At 54.9% G+C, this 16,127-nt stretch overlaps 1 protein-coding gene and 1 non-coding gene across 3 annotated transcripts in view; both read left to right on the forward strand.

Annotated features, from left to right (window-relative positions):
* Positions 1-16,127, forward strand: part of Apc2 (APC regulator of WNT signaling pathway 2) — a 24,253-nt gene continuing 8,126 nt past the window's right edge. Inside the window, exons 1-14 of one of the 2 annotated variants that reach the window (XM_074054538.1) lie at positions 1-139; positions 6,312-6,470; positions 6,625-6,715; positions 6,803-6,983; positions 8,394-8,502; positions 8,600-8,716; positions 9,005-9,082; positions 9,256-9,354; positions 9,892-10,276; positions 10,776-10,871; positions 13,581-13,720; positions 14,237-14,314; positions 14,470-14,586; positions 14,843-15,057. In XM_074054538.1, coding sequence (XP_073910639.1) covers positions 86-139; positions 6,312-6,470; positions 6,625-6,715; positions 6,803-6,983; positions 8,394-8,502; positions 8,600-8,716; positions 9,005-9,082; positions 9,256-9,354; positions 9,892-10,276; positions 10,776-10,871; positions 13,581-13,720; positions 14,237-14,314; positions 14,470-14,586; positions 14,843-15,057 — 1,919 coding nt within the window. In that variant the 5' untranslated portion in view covers positions 1-85. The remainder of the gene's footprint in view (positions 140-6,311; positions 6,471-6,624; positions 6,716-6,802; positions 6,984-8,393; positions 8,503-8,599; positions 8,717-9,004; positions 9,083-9,255; positions 9,355-9,891; positions 10,277-10,775; positions 10,872-13,580; positions 13,721-14,236; positions 14,315-14,469; positions 14,587-14,842; positions 15,058-16,127) is intronic. The other variant, XM_074054539.1, reaches the window with a different exon arrangement.
* On the forward strand, positions 15,496-15,684 carry LOC141416976 (U2 spliceosomal RNA). Its single transcript, XR_012441619.1, has one exon. It is a non-coding gene; the product is annotated as a U2 spliceosomal RNA (small nuclear RNA).

A 16,127-nucleotide genomic window follows, 5' to 3' on the forward strand; every position in this document is an offset into this window, starting at 1 on the left:
GCGCAGGCGCAAGGCGCCAGGCCCCCACCCCCTCTCCTGCGGGCCGAGGGGCGGGGCGCGTGCTGTCCGAGAAGGCCGTGGCTCCATGGGTCTTCTGGGGCTTCTAAGCCTGCTGCACTCAGCCTTTTTCGGGGACCAGGTGAGGAACTGGGGTTCTGGCCGGGAAGAAGGGTCCGGTCCCGGGCGCCACCAGGGTGGGGTACAGACTGCGGGAACGGCGGCCCCGGGGGCAGGGGTTCATGGAGACTGACGGGTCGGGGGTCTTGGGCAGTCGCCTTGGAAACGGTTGTTCGGGAAACTGCCACGGGTGCTAACGTCGGGCTGGGGGCCCCTTCCCTACGCCGCAACAAGAACCCCTTCCCTACGCCGCAACGAGAACCCCCTCCTCCCAGGTCTGCGCAGGCGCAGGTCTTGCCAGCCCAACCCCTGGCCTCTGAGAAAGACCCTCGGACCCCTCCCCACTGCGTGCACGCCGAGGCCGGTCTCTTGAGGCGTAGGGGGCTGCGACCCGGCGCGCTTTGCAGAGGCTTTGCCCCGCGCACAGTGCGTGTGGCGGGGGGAGTTTGACCACGCCCTATACCTCTCTAGTCTTCAGTTTCTCTCTCTGGACACCAAGCTAGTACCCTGTTCCAAGGCTGACATGCATAATAGCCATCACACCGGGCGTGAGCGCTTCCCCAGCTTCCGTGATCTTTTGAGTCCTGCGGTATAACATCTCCCATTTAAGGGGAAACTGAGGTTGGGGTGCCGCGAGGAACCCAAGGTCACACGACTCGAGCCAGGCCGGAGTTTGAGCGTTGTAAGGGGGACCTACTTTCACAGAGGGCATGGCCCCGGGGCGGTGGGGGCGGGGTGGGGTGGGTAGGTGGGGATGTTTCTCCGGAGCTGTCCGCGGTGCTGACTGAGGCCCACCACTATAGTCATGCCTCAGGGCGCAGATGGGCCCACTTGCCCCCCTCCAAGGACAGTCCCTCTCTCCCCATAGTCGTTCCTGTGCTCGGTGTGATAACCTGGCGTCTCTGAGCCTCCCTTTGCCCCCTACTCACACCCAATGGGGGCTGTCCCTGTTTCCACCTCCAGTCCCTAGCATAGAAAAGGTTCTAGAGGTGGGCGGGGCACAAAGGGAACAGGGACAGCCTGAGGTCAGGTGCAGGAGGCCCAGTGACACTCTAAGAGTGACCTCTGCAGTCTCTAGGGCTGGAGTAGGGGCACCGATGTGGGGTGTGGAGAAGCCAGCTAAGTGGATGGAACTTCCCCTCGATCCAACAACCATGGGGATGTGAAGGATCCCAGAGCCTGTGCAATGTGGTGGTGGGGGGGGGTCTTCTCCTCGGACTGGAGTTTGTACCTTGGGTCCTTGGGGACTGTAGGCGTTCCCAAGGCGCCTGGGGCTCTAAAGTGTCCAGTGATGCCCATGTCTGGCTGTTGCTCAAGAATCTACAGCATCAAGGGCTTAGGGGTATTTGTCAGGAATGTTCTAACAGTTTGGGACCAAGAGCATCTTCCCTTGGGTTTCCAGTCCCTATAACTCTCTCAGCCTGAGGACCCTCAATTTTCCACATTCAGAGGGGGTGAGGGGGGGAGAGAGGCCCTGTGCTGCTCTTGAGGTCTGGCTGGGACTCATGCATAAACTCCAGCACTGTGCTTTCTGACCCAAGCCTCAGTTTCCCCATGTGTACCAGGATGGGACTGGCTATTGAAATTCCACCCCCCCACCCCCCGCCTGTGACTGAGAGGGACTTGAGAGGCTATGGCATCTGAGACTAAACAGGGAAAATAGGGCTTAGTTCCATTTCAGAGGTTTGATTATCCAACTCATGCCCCCCCTTCCCCCCCCCCGAGTTTAGTTCCAGGGAACTAACTGGAAACTGAGACCAGAGAGAGACATGCCCAAGTTCAAGAGGGAGATGAAGGTGGAATTGCAGCCAGTGTCCTGGCTCTGTATCCCATCCAATTCCAGTCTTGCCTGTTCTGCCCTGGGCTCTGGGTACCCTGTAAGACCCCAGGCTTACAGGGGTCCTTCATGGCTTGTCCTGGTCAAGCTCTACCATCCCTCTACCTCATGGCTCTACCTGACACCTGCCATTCCCTGATTGAACACTAATTTGCCCTTAGCCTGAAACCCTTTCCCCTCCGGGTTCCCCAGCAGACTTTTGCATCATTTCTCCTTCTCAGGGCAGCTGTTTGCCTGCAGGAAGAGCCCCTCTGCCCATTGCATGCCCTCCCCAAAAGCTGGTACAGCTGTGTCTAGCTCTGGAGGCTCCCTGACTTCTGAGACAGAGTCCTCCTGGCCTCTGGCATTGCTGGCCCACGTGAGGCACCAGGAACTTCAGACCAAACAGGAAACAGTATGGTTCCACTGGTGCCTCAGTTTCCCAGTGCTCAGACCTTCCCTGCAAGGCCTGTCATCCGCTGCAACTCCTCCTCATTTACAGAGGGGCTAGAGACCAGTGATTTTCCCTGGGCCCTCAACCAGTGAAAAGACAGAGGCAGGCCCCAGACCCACATGTTCTGGCACTGACCACGTCATCTTCATCCTGTGAGCACTGCTGACAGCTGGAAGGGACTGCGCTGAAGCTGCAGGTTCCAGTTTTGGGTGTTAAACCTTTAGATAGCCTCCAGGGACTACTAATGACAGACTCTTAGGACACCTGGTCCCTTCCTCCTCTGGCTCCCCTTTTGCTAGGGTGAATTAAGTGTGGGAGGAAGGGTGGAGAGAGGGGGACAGAGATTGTGAGACAGACTGAGGGGAAGACAGACCCAAGGAAGGACAGTCACACAAAATAGGTCGAGGCCCTGATGCTCTGCTGAAGAGACAGGGAGAAATGGGGAAGGGTCCCCAGGTGTTCCTTGGCTTGTTTGCCCATTCTTAACACCACATTCATGACAGCCATGACCCTGGGGGAATTCCAACCTGGATCCCCCAGTCCGATCCTGCTGTAACACATCCAGCCCAGCCTGGATCCGTGGGAGAGGTGGCTGGCCTGCCCCGGGAAACTCCCCCTCCATCAAGGTTCTGATGTAATATCCAAGATTTGGTGTTTTACTCAAGATCTGAGGATGCAGGAGAGGGAGGTTCAGAGACCTTTTTACCCTGCGATGAGGCAGGGAACATGGGGTCCAGGTCCTTGGAACACACACGTCCCTTTGGAGGTGTTCGCCACCCCCTTTCCCCCTACACGCACGCAGCCCCTGAGCTGGAGTCGAGGCCCTACGCCCCACAGTCACAGCCAGTCCCCGCCCCAGGCAGCCATTGGCTGTTGCCATAGCACCAGCCCTTCTTCCCGCGCTGCCATTGGCCATCGCGCCTGCATCCCGCATCCTCCCCCGCTCGCGGTGGTCTCGCCCAGCGCTGGGAGCTGCTGCGCCGCCTGGCCAGGCCTGGATCAGGCTTTGTCCGCTCTAGAGTCCCCTGCCTGTGCCGCCAAGACCCCGGGCCCCGCGGCCCATCCCTGGCAGGGAATCAGGCGGGGCCCGCGGAGCTGAGCAGAGGTAAAAGGCCTTAGACCTGGGCATCCCAGCCAGCCCAGCTGCAAGTAAGCCGGTATGTGTTCCTTGGGTTAAAGAGCAGGGGGTGAGGCCCCGGCATCGCTTGGACGTCTCCATCCCCTTTTCTGTGACTCACCCTTTAGCTTAGACTCAAACCTTTTAACTCCAGAGTGGGAGCTGGAAGAGAAACTGAGTCCCATTGAGGTGGGTGTCCTGTCACTGGTCCTGGGCACACACCCATTCACAGGCTTCAATACCTAGATTTCCTGGAGAAAAAGGGAGGCAAGTGATGGGGGATTCTGTGGGTAGGTTGATGTGTGCCCTGGGGGTGGTGCTGCAACCTATCTGGCGTCAGTTTCCCTCTCTGTAAAGGAGAAGGGGACAGGAGATGGGCCTTTTTGGGCTTGACTTTCCATACCAGTGCCACCCTCCCATGAATTTGGCCACTTCCACTCAATCACACCCAACCCAGGTATTAGTGCTGACCCTTCGGGAGGCCTTCAGGAAGTCAAATGATGCAACCTGTGGTGAGGGGCAGGCAGGAGGGCTTCCTGGAGGACATTGTAGTATGTAGGATGGCAGTAGTCAGGAAAAATGCTCTAAGCAGGGGACTTGCATGAGCAAGAGCCTGAGGGAAGACAGCAGCCAGTTGTATGTGGCAGAATTGGTCTTACGGGCATGGCACTGGGGAGCCATGGGAGATATCTGAGCACAGAAGGGATATGATTTGTGGTTTTGAAAGCTCTTTCTGCCTGTTGAGGAGGAGTGGATCCAGGAAGAGGATGGTAAGAGTGCCTCCAGAGAGAGTGGTGTTAGGGATTCAGAAGGAGGGTACAGCTGGGCCCAGCTTGGAGGGGCTGGTGGCAGTGTACCGTCAGGGGCAGAGTTGCAGACACCAGACTGGAGTTTGAGAGAATCCTTCTGCCCATGCTCAGTTTGGTGAGGACACAGGCATGACCACCAAATGTGGGGAGAGAAGATGTTGGATGCTTCACCTGGTTCACTTGAAGAGTCACTTAGGCCAGCTGCAGGGAAGCATGTAGCTATCCCTGGTAGGGTTCCAGGTGGTCTAGATGTGTACAGAGGGAGGGGTATGTGTGGGGCTTGGCTTCATCTGTTTCTCTCTGGCTGGCATAATGGGGGTGGCCTCAGCCCACACACAGGGCTGGACCCCAGCTCTGACCCCAGCTGAGATCCTGATTATTATTGGGGTGAAGTATGTGGTTCCCAGCCTCCCAGCCTCCCTTCCTGGCAGACTGTCTTCCATTATACATCCATCACTAACCTGGGACCTTCCCACCTAACACTCCTATCAGCCGTTTGAGACCAGAAAGCAGGCAGGCTCTTCCCGTTCCTCAGATGGGCAAACAGAGGCACTGCTGAGTTCCTTTGAGACAGGGTTTGGGTTCCACTGACTCCAGCCCACTTCGTCACTGAATCTTTTCCCCCTGGGCTTCAGTTTCTCCCCTTGGAAACAACCTAATGATGGTCCCAGAGACTTAGGACTGTGATGAGGAAGAAGCCAGAGGACACAGCCAAGCACCCAGGAGGCTCTCTGAGAAGCTTAGGATGGCTTGGTCCCATTCCCCCACCTGGAACTGAACTCCTCACCGCGCCTTGTGCTCTTGGTGACATCAGGGTGGATGGGAGACCTCTGGGGGGTGGAGGAGAGAATGAGTGAGCAAGTGAATGGATGTGCATGACCAGGTTGGGGAGGGAAGGGAAGGAGCAAGTGTCCTCCCATAGGCAGGACTGATTTGGGGAAGGGGCTCAGGCTGGCAGGGGGAGGGAGCTCCCAGGAAGGAGATGGCAGTTGCCATTGGTGGGCCTCAGACAAAGGCGGAGGGAGGGGGCGTGCACCGTTGAGAAGGAAACAAAGAGGGACTGGGATCATTGGGGGGATTGGGATGGCCCTGGCAAGAGGGCCAAGCTGAGGGAGGAGGTACCAGCCAGCTGGACAGAGGGAGGAGGTTGGACCCAATCAAGAAAAGAGCTAAAGGCACAAAGAAGCAGGCAGCCGTGGCAGAGTGGAGGGGGGTGGGAAAGGGGCACTGGGGCTGGTGGGGGCTGGCCAAGGGCTGACCAGAGAGTGCTGGGTGCTGGACTGTGAAGGTGGTGACTGTAGATATGGATGGGAGTTAGGACTACAGGGGGCCCTGGTCCCAGACCTCTGGGGTTGATGATCAGGCTCAGATCAATCTGTCTAGCTGTCATAGGTGCTCCTGTCACCTGCCTATGAATGGCTTCTTTAGGCTTTGTTAGCCTTCATGGTGTTATTATTGTCTGTCAGCTGGGCCAGCTAGTGATCTGTCCACCTGGCTTCTCTGGTCTTCAGCTTCTGGGCAGACTGTACTTCTGAGAGGATGAGTCCTGTCTGTCTGTCTGTTGCTTTCCCTGGCTGTAACTTTGTGGGCCTGGTACCTAGGGTTGGTCAGTTCATCTGCTGGTTTAGACTGTCAGGCTCACAGATATCCATCTGTCCCTTTGCCTGGCTGTCACATGAGTGTCCAGGAGCCTGGCAGGGAGGGGCAGGCCTAATTGTCTGTTGGTCAGTTAGGTGTTTTGTGTCAGAACATCCATCCAACAACCCTGCCCCTCTGTCTCCCATTGCCACTATGTATGTCTGTCGCTCCATCTGCCTCACCGTCTGTCCCTGCATTCCCTGGGCCCTGTCTTTGGGGGTCCACGCCAGCCGCTCCTGACTGGGATCCATCCCTAGGATGGGTGGGAGGGCTGAGGCTTAGGGTGGGACTGTCTGCAAGGCATCCATCGGCCACCCCCTCCCAGATATTGGGCTGACCCCAGTGATCCTGTGGCCCCAGGCACTGCAGGAGCTGAAGATGATGAGCTCGGTGGCATCCTACGAGCAGCTGGTGCGGCAGGTGGAGGCCTTGAAGGCTGAGAACAGTCACCTGAGGCAAGAGCTTCGAGACAACTCGAGCCACCTGTCCAAGCTGGAAACAGAGACCTCGGGCATGAAGGTGGGGGCTGGATGGAGGACATGGGCTGGGTAACAGGGACAAGTGACAAGGTGCCGAACCCCAGAGGAGGGCAGGCAGAGACCTGGGCATCTGACCTGGGTGGGTGGCTCCAGGCCGTGTGATGCCCAAGATTCTGTTTCCTGTCCTGCTGCAGGAGGTCCTGAAGCACCTACAGGGCAAGCTGGAGCAGGAGGCCCGTGTCCTGGTATCCTCTGGGCAGACGGAAGTGCTGGAGCAGCTGAAAGGTGAGGGGCCAGCGGGGACCACCCCAGAGGGAGCTGGGCGGGGTAGGGGCAGTCAGAGCGTTGACCTTCACCCTCTCACTTATCCAGCTCTTCAGATGGACATCAGCAGCCTGTACAACCTCAAGTTCCAGCCGCCCGCCCTGGGCCCGGAGCCCGCTGCCCGGACCCCCCAGGAAAGCCCAGTCCATGGCTCCGGGCCCTCTAAGGACAGCTTTGGGGAGCTGAGCCGAGCCACCATCAGACTGCTGGAGGAACTGGACCGCGAACGGTGAGAGGGCGTGGGAAAGCGACCCAGGCCTGCCAAGTAACTCTGCCCACAGCCGTCTCTGCCTTCTGATAGGCCCGCCGGCACAAGGCCCCGCCTGCCAACCCAGCCACACCCACCTCCGCACTGATTTTGCCTAACTCCTCGATGGGGCTCCTCCGCCACCTCTTCCAGCCCTGCTGACCTCAGCTGGAGGACAAAGAGGATGGGGGTATTCCTGGCAGAGGGATAGGCTCCAGGGAGATGTCCCCAGGGGTCCTCGACAGGCAGGCGTCGCTAGGGACAGGGCCGTGTCCAATGCCAGAGCTCAGAATCAGCTCTCGAGCCAAAGAGGCTCAAGGCAGCCTTTGTAGAAAGAGGGATGCAGCTCAAGAAATCTGGGCCCAAGTCCAGCAGAAGGAAGCAAGGGTCTGGACCCAGCTCAGCCCCGCTGGGTTGGGTGAAGTCAGATGTAATTCAAGAGCAGCCTGGAATTAAGTCTGTGTTCTTCTGTATGACCTAAGTCAAGTCCTCTAAGATCTCCCAGCCTCAGACTTGCTCTAAAATAGGATATTTTTCTTTTTTCCTTTTCACGGCACTGGGGGAGTTGAACTCAGGGCCTTGTACTTGCTAGGCAAGTGCTCTACCGCTTGAGTCACTCTGCCAGCCCTTTTTTTGCATTGGTTGTTTTGAGATTAGGGTCTTGTTTTATGTCTAGGCTGGCCTGGACAGCAGTTCTCCTATTTGTGCTTCCCCATGTAACTGGGATGACAGCCACAAACTGTGGCTCCCAACAATGAAACATATTTTTTTCTTGCTGTGGTGGGGATTGAACCCAGGGCCTCTCTCATCCTAGTCAAGCACTCTTTCACTGAGCCAAACCCCTAGTTCAAAATACTTTTATTTTACTGGGATTTGAACTCAGGGCCTTCTACTTGCTAGGCAGACACTCTACCACTTGAGCTAAGTTCCCGGCCCTTGCTTTCTTGAGTCAGGGGTTGGCTATGTGCCTCTGGGTACCCATGCTGGCCTCAAACTCACAATCCTCCCCATTCTTCAAGAGCTGAGATTATAGTGTTGTGAGAGGTCACCTGGGGCACTCTGAACCTGAAATCTGATCCATGTAAACTGGAGGGAGATCAGCAAGCACTGAAGAGGTGTTAGGCATCTACTCAACCCCTCAGTCTTTCTCCAAGGACCAGATTTTACAAGGGGATTGTTTTCTTTCCTTTCAATTAGCCTTCTGCATCTCATGTAGTTAATTCCAGCTCCCACCCCCACCCCCGTGCTGTCGGGGAGACCCTGCCATGATGCCTGTTAATCTTGGCATACAGTAAGCGCCAGACAAGTGATTGTTATACAATGAAAACAAACACTATGTATACAGAGGCTGTCCTCCCTGCCAACCAACCCCGACTAACCTCTTCCCTCCAGGTGTTTCCTATTGAATGAAATTGAGAAGGAGGAGAAGGAGAAGCTCTGGTATTACTCCCAGTTGCAGGGCCTGTCCAAACGCCTGGACGAACTGCCACATGTGGAGACGGTGAGCAGGCTGGGGTATCTGCCCAGCACAGGGCAGGGGAGCAGCAGGGAGGGCCCTGGCCAGGGAGCCTCTCACCGCAGCCTGCCACCCTTCCCAGCAGTTTTCGATGCAGATGGACCTGATCCGGCAGCAGCTGGAGTTTGAGGCCCAGCACATCCGCTCATTGATGGAGGAGCGGTTTGGAACCTCTGATGAGATGGTGCAGCGTGCACAGGTGTGACACCTGCTGGCAGCACGAGGGTGGGCACATGAGGGGTTGGATGTTTATTGTCGGTAGGGCCTGTGTTAACGGGAGGAGTCACTGGCCAGTGGCTGAATCCGAGGGTAGGGACATATGAATGCAGTGTCTGGCTCAGGAGGAGGAGTCACAGGAAGAAGGTGGAACCAGCGGCAGGACTGGCTCATACCAGGGAGAAGGCAGAGTCAGAGTGGAGTTGTGGGTGGGGGAGTAGCCAGGGTCAGCCCCAGCCTGCAAGGTCCCACCTCTTCCTCCTGCTCACAGATCCGCGCGTCACGCCTGGAGCAGATTGACAAGGAGCTGCTGGAAGCTCAGGACCGGGTGCAGCAGACCGAGCCCCAGGTACCAGGAGGGTCAGAGTCATGCCCCAGAGTGGTGATGGCGCTCCAGGGTGGGGACCCTCAGCCTTGCCCAGGGCACAGGAACGGATCCTGGGGGAGCAGATGGCCTCAACAACGTAGGCACTTTGTGGAGTGCACACAGACTGAACCCCCAGGCCTGTGCTCTTCTTGAAGGCCCTACTGGCAGTGAAGCCAGTGTCGGTGGAGGAGGATCCAGAGGCAGAGATCCCCGCACATCCTGAGGATGGCAACCCTCAGCCTGGCAATAGCAAGGTGAAGGGGGGAGAAATTGGAGGATGGGCAGCTGATGGGGTTGGGGTGAGGCAAATCCAGCATTCCTGTCACACGTGGAGCCCTGTCTCTCCATCTTCCCCTCCTGCCCCACCACCCTGTACGGGAGGGTGGCTCTGGAGTGGAGTGGGGCTGGCTGTGAGGCTGGCCATGAGGCTGGGGCCAGCACATGGGCTGGGGTCTGGCCAGATGGGCCCCAAGGCCATCTTTGTAGGGATCTCTCTAGAAGTTGTCTAGCCTCTGAATGTGGTGACCACCTGTAGGATTGCCCTGCAAGACCGCTGGTGTGAGCAGTTGGCCCTCATGGGCTGGGGAGCAGCTCCATAATGTTCATGTGTCTCAGTGCCCCTTGCCCACACCCCAGGTGTGCATGTGGCTGCCCTAAGGGTGGGGCGAGCAAGTCAAATTCCCTTGGGCTGGAAATCCTAGGACTCCAACCCAGTTGGGGGGGAAATCTCCAGGTGTGCAGGGTGGAGCCCCCTGGCCCAGAAGGGTGTTCTCACCCTCTGCCTCCCATAGGTGGAGGTGGTCTTCTGGTTGCTGTCCATGCTGGCGACGCGAGACCAGGAGGACACAGCACGCACGCTTCTGGCCATGTCCAGCTCACCTGAGAGCTGTGTGGCCATGCGCCGCTCAGGCTGCCTGCCGCTGCTACTACAGATTCTCCATGGCACTGAGGCTGGAGGTCGCGCGGGGTCTCCTGGGGCACCTGGTGCCAAGGACGCTCGCATGCGTGCCAATGCAGCACTGCACAACATTGTCTTCTCCCAGCCTGACCAGGGCCTGGCACGCAAGGAGATGCGTGTCCTGCACGTGCTGGAGCAGATCCGGGCCTACTGCGAGACCTGCTGGGACTGGCTGCAGGCGCGGGACAGTGGGCCTGAGGGAGGGGGCACAGGCGGAGGTGAGTGTGCAGGGTGTGCAGGACACCTATGTGCAATGGGTGCACAGCCTGGGTGCCCCTGTGACAGGGCAGCAGCATCATGGCCTTGGACCTTCTCTGTGCCATGCCCTGGCCTATGACAGCGTGGCAAAGGAATACCCACAGGTCAGCCTGCCTGTACTTGGGGCAGGATAAATGGTGAAGAGTTACTGAGTGTTGAACAGATGCCATGGGTAACACAGGAAAATTGGGCACAAACTTGATATTCCTGTTTTCTGCAGCTGATTGCAAAGTTAATATAGGGCAGAAAGCACTAGAAGGGGGCAGGTTTCCCTGCTTGCCCTTCCCAAGGCCTGGTGAGCAGACAGCCTCTGTATTGCATTGGAGAGAGGGTGGGAGAGGAAGCTACTGCTTTGGAAGTGCCCAATGCACAGTGGAGATGGCAGGGGTAGGGAGCTTGAGGGGTCACTCGGGATCTTTCCCTAGGAGTGGGACTCTGACCCAGTCCTCTTGCCCACAGCCCCTGTCCCCATTGAGCCTCAGATCTGCCAAGCCACCTGTGCAGTGATGAAGCTGTCCTTTGATGAGGAGTACCGCCGAGCTATGAATGAGCTAGGTGAGTATCCCACTCCTCTGGGGTGGGGATTCCCTCTCTGCCCCTTGCACAGCTGTAGACATTGACCCTTTGGCTGCTATGGGTCAGAGGCTGTGTTATCTGCGTTTGTTCACTTGAGACCCAGAAAGGGAAAGAGCTTCCTCGGGGTCACACAACTCCTGTTGTGAGTGAACAATAATCTTGGGCCTTGTGTCACCATGAGCCACACCCTGCTATAATGCCCTCCCCATTTGGCTTCTGGACCTCATTTTGCAAGGAGCAAGCTTTCAGCAGGAACTGTCCCAAGGCCGAGGACAGAGTAGTAGATAGTTAAGAAAAAGGCAAAGGTAAAAGAACAGGTCCAACTCAGTGCACAGAATTGGAGCCAGCAGGTAGATTTAGACAATGTATGTGTATGGCAGCCCATGGGCAGGAGGGTGACCCTGTGGAATTTTAGCTTTGGGGACATTAGGATGTCTTCTCTATAATAGTCAAGAGGTTGGGGGATGGCTTAGTGGTGGAGTGCTTGCCTAGAATGTGCTAAGACCTGAATTCATCACCAGCAGCACTAAGTACATAACTAAATAACGGAAATATGAACAGGAAATGCCAAAGGCCTGGATCCCATCAGCCTTCACAGCCATATCGTCTACTTTACAAAGTGAGAAGCTGTGTTACACCTGGTGGAGGGGCCAAACACCTAAGTGGTTATAAAGTCTTTCCTCGGCCAGGCTGGACAGAAAAGGTGCTTCACAGCCCCTACTGAGGTTGACATTTATTTATTTATTTTTTTTTGGCAGTACTGGGGTTTGAACTCAGGCCTCACTCTTGCTAGGCAGGCACTGTACCACTTGAGCCACTCTGCCAGTCCCCTGCTGAGGTTAAGAGCAAACTGGGGCGAGCTTTTTGGAGGCAATTTGGCCATGCTGGACAAATGATGAATGTGTCCATCCTTTCAATCATCCCTCACCCAGTTTGGATTGATGAAGTGCAAAAAAACAAGGAAGGGCACTGGGGGTGTAGTTCAAGAGGCAGGGCACCTGCTTAGCATGTACAATATCCTGGGTTCAACGAGGGGGCTTGGGGGGCAACAACCAACTCAAATAATACCAAAAACTGGAAATATTGTAAGTGCCTGGCAGTAGGGGATTAGCAATGGTTTACATTCTGGATAAGCCTATAGAAGAGCAAAAAGTACAGGGCAGTGTATGAAGTGGGAAAAGAGAATTTCAGTTTTCATTTGGTCTCATTTGATCAACCTTAAGCATTTTTACTCTGTACAACAGTATACACACACACACACACACACACACACACACACACACACACACACACACACACACATATAATACTACTTTTGTATTATACAGGAGTGGTTCTCACCACTGGTGGCTCACGCCTGTAATCCTAACGACTCAGGAGGCAGAGATTAGGAGGACATGGTTCAAAGCCAGCCTGAGCAAATAGTTCATGAAACCCTATCTTGAAAAAAAAAAACAACCACAGAAAAGGGCCGATGGAGTGGCTCAAGGTATAGGCCCCAAGTTCAAATCCCAGTACCTCAAAAAAAAAAAAAAAACAGCACTGGACACTTCCCCCACCTTCAACTTCTAATGATGTATTTTTCCATCTTTTATACTGTGATAAATATACACAACATAAAATGTACCATTTAACCTTTTGTGAGTGTCCAACTCTATTAAGCACACACACACACACACACACACACACACACACACACACACACACACACACACGACTGTGCAGCCATGCCCACCGTCTCCAGAACGTCCATCTTCCCAAACTGAAACTCTGTCCCCATTAAACACTAACTCTCATTTCCCTGGTCCCCCGCCCTGATGTGTCCACTTGCTGTCTCTGGATTCTCCTGTTCTGGATGTTTCCTATCAATGGAATCACACACTGAGTGGCCTGTGTGTCTGATAAACTCACTGAGCACTGTGTCCACATTGTGGCTGAGCAATGTTCCACTGTGGCGCATGTGTGACCATTTGTCCCTCTCTGGACACTTGGGCTTGTAGTCACCTTTTAGTGACTGCAGTTAATGCTGCATACACATGTCATTTTGGGAGGTGTTTTTTTCTTTTATCTTTTTCCCCCTTTGGCTGTACTGGGGTTGAACTCGGCCTTGCGCTTGCTACCCAGGTGCTATACCACTTGAGTCACGCTTCCAGCCCTATTTGCTTTAGTTGTTTTTTGGATAAGATCTCCCATTTTTGCCTGGAGCCTACCTCAGACAGATTCTTCTACCTACAGCTAGGATTATAGAAGCATGCCACCATGCCTGGCTTGTTTGTTGAAATGATTCTAACTTTTTGCGCATGCTTCCAATGTCTGCCTGCTGAGGAGCTGAGATTTCAGGCATGAGCCACTGTGCCTGGTCTTCCTCTTGGGATGTTTTTAAGATGTTTCTAATTTACTGCCTACATGGGTGGTCTTCACAGGAAGCCACAGGCTTACTGAAGGAAGCGGCTCTTGGGGATCTAGGAGTGTGGCTGGGCAGGGCAAGAAGGGTGCAGCTCACTGCCAAAGCCAATGTGTACTGACCTGAGAGCTAAAGGGAGGCAAGTGGGGAGGTGACCATGCCAGCCTGTCAGCAGGGACGTGGTGTCCTTGGCATTGGTCCCAACTCACGAAGGGCAGTTGGGATGGAGGGAATATGTATGGTGGGGAGCCTGAGCTGTGGGCAGCCTGACTGGGTCCCCACAGGTGGGCTGCAGGCCGTGGCAGAGCTACTTCAGGTGGACTATGAGATGCACAAACTGACCCGGGATCCGCTCAACCTCGCCCTGCGCCGCTACGCCGGCATGACTCTCACCAATCTCACCTTCGGGGATGTCGCTAACAAGGTGCCCAGGGGTGGTGGGTTGATAGGGGCCATCTTAACCTGGGACATTCTGAGCCTCCTTCCACCTCATCCCAGTCTTGACATGGCCCTGAGAGGCAAGGACAAGTGTTCTCAGTTTATAGACAGGTAGACCGAGGCTCAGAGAGAGAGCCAGGGAGGGGAAGGGCTCTGCTGGACCTGCTTGGCCAGGCTGGGGTCCTCTCACCCAGTCCCTGCTACCTCCCAGGAGATGGCTTTCATTGAAGAGTGGGAACCTCTGGACCCTGGGAAAGCTGGGTGTCTGCACCTGACTGAGCCTCACCTTATCTTTTTTATTGTTTCATTATTCATATGTGCATACAATGCTTGGGTCATTTCTCCCCCCTGCCCCACTCCCTCCCTAGCCTCACCTTATCAAAGGGGTTACCTTCCCACTGGCAGTGAGACTTTAGGGGTTCAAGGCTGGAAGGAGGGGAGGTTTCCCTGTGCCCTCTGCCCCACCTGCTATGACCATGACTTCTTGTGTGACCCTCAACAGGCCACGCTGTGTGCCCGCCGGGGCTGCATGGAGGCAATTGTGGCTCAGCTGGCCTCCGAGAGTGAAGAACTTCACCAGGTACCAGGGGTGAGAGGGAGCCAGGGTCTTCACCCCCTCCCACCATGGGCATCCCTGCCCAGTGTGTCTTGCCCACCAATGTCAAGGGACTGATGGGGTGCAGGGCTGCCTCAGCCAGGGTGCTAGGCCCACTGTGGCTGCCCTCACCTGCCCAGGTGGTATCCAGCATCCTGCGTAACCTGTCGTGGAGAGCGGACATCAACAGCAAGAAGGTGCTGAGGGAGGTCGGCAGCATGACAGCTCTGATGCACTGCGTCCTGCGGGCCTCCAAGGTGGGCACTAGGCAGGGCTGGGGGTCAGGGGGAACTACCACAGCCAATCGGTACAGGCCACAGGCAGGCAGCCAGTGAGCTCCCCATCCCTGGGGGAACTAAGTGAATTTGCTAAGCAGGAGGTTCAGTCCTAGGTTCAGCTGATTTTTATGGTTCTTACTGGTACTGGAAAAGCTATGGCATGCCTGGAGAGAGCAGTGGGCTGGCTAGGCTGTGGCCCTGTGTGGGCGCTGACACACCTCCCACCCACATACAGGAGTCCACCTTGAAAAGCGTGCTTAGTGCTCTGTGGAACCTGTCGGCCCACAGCACAGAGAACAAGGCTGCCATCTGCCAAGTGGACGGTGCCCTGGGCTTCCTGGTGAGCACACTGACCTATCGCTGCCAAGGCAACTCCCTGGCAGTCATCGAGAGCGGAGGTGGCATCCTGCGCAACGTGTCCAGCCTCATCGCCACCCGAGAGGACTACAGGTCAGCCTAGGCCTCACAGTGAGGTTTCAGGGCCAGGGCAGGGGGGAAGGAGATATGTGGGAGAGTCTGGGGCTGAGAATTACAGGCCCTACCCTGCTGTACATTGTCTTGTGAATAGGATTTGTCCCCAGGGACTAATTATTCAATGTAAGTATATTCCAAATGTCACTTGGGATATACTAAATTATTTATTGTTGGCTGAGTATAGTGTCCCATACCTGTAATCCCAGCTACTCTGGAAGCAGAGATCAGGTAGATTGAGGTTCCAGGCTGATCAGGGCAAAAACATGAAACCCTACCTAAAAATACCTAAACCAAAAAGGGCTTGGGGTATGGCTTGAGTGGCAGAGTTCCTCTTAGCAAGAACAAGGCACTGAGTTAGAACCCCAGTACTGCCTCCCCCAAATACTAATAATTTCTCATAAAATATAGAAAATTATTATTTCTCGGTCTTTTGGCTAAGATCAGGTGTAGTATCTGTTCTTACCAGTTTTAATATCTTATATGTCCTCTATCCAAGGACATATTAAACAGATTTTTGGAGCAGGAAAATGGAATAGGATTTTGCTCTGCTTACTCCACACATCGATCTGGTATTGTAGTACTTCCAGGAGTGGTGCACCCCTTAAAAAACACAGAGAAACTTATTTTTAGCGTATTTCCCAAATATCACATGGAATATATTCATGCTAAAATTTTCAATTAAGAGAAGTAAAATATGAAATACTACTCTTAATAAGTAATATCTTTTTAAAACAAAATTTAAGTTTAGCCAGGCATCGGTGGTTCATGCCTATAATCCTAGCTAGTCAGGAGGCAGAGATCAGGAGGATCGCAGTTAGAAGCCAGCCCAGGCAAACAGTTCTTAAGACCCTATCTCAAAAAACCCTTCACAAAAAAAGGGCTGGTGGAGTGGCTCAAGGTGTAGGCCCTGAGTTCAAGCTCCAGTAGCGCAAAAAAAAAAAAAAAAATTAAGTTTAGTATATCTCATGCAATACATGGGATATACTTACGCTAAAAACAATTCGTGTTTCTGAAGTTCATACCTCATCCAATGTCTCATATGTTTA

Source organism: Castor canadensis, chromosome 14, assembly GCF_047511655.1.
Source record: "Castor canadensis chromosome 14, mCasCan1.hap1v2, whole genome shotgun sequence".
NCBI lineage: Eukaryota > Metazoa > Chordata > Mammalia > Rodentia > Castoridae > Castor > Castor canadensis.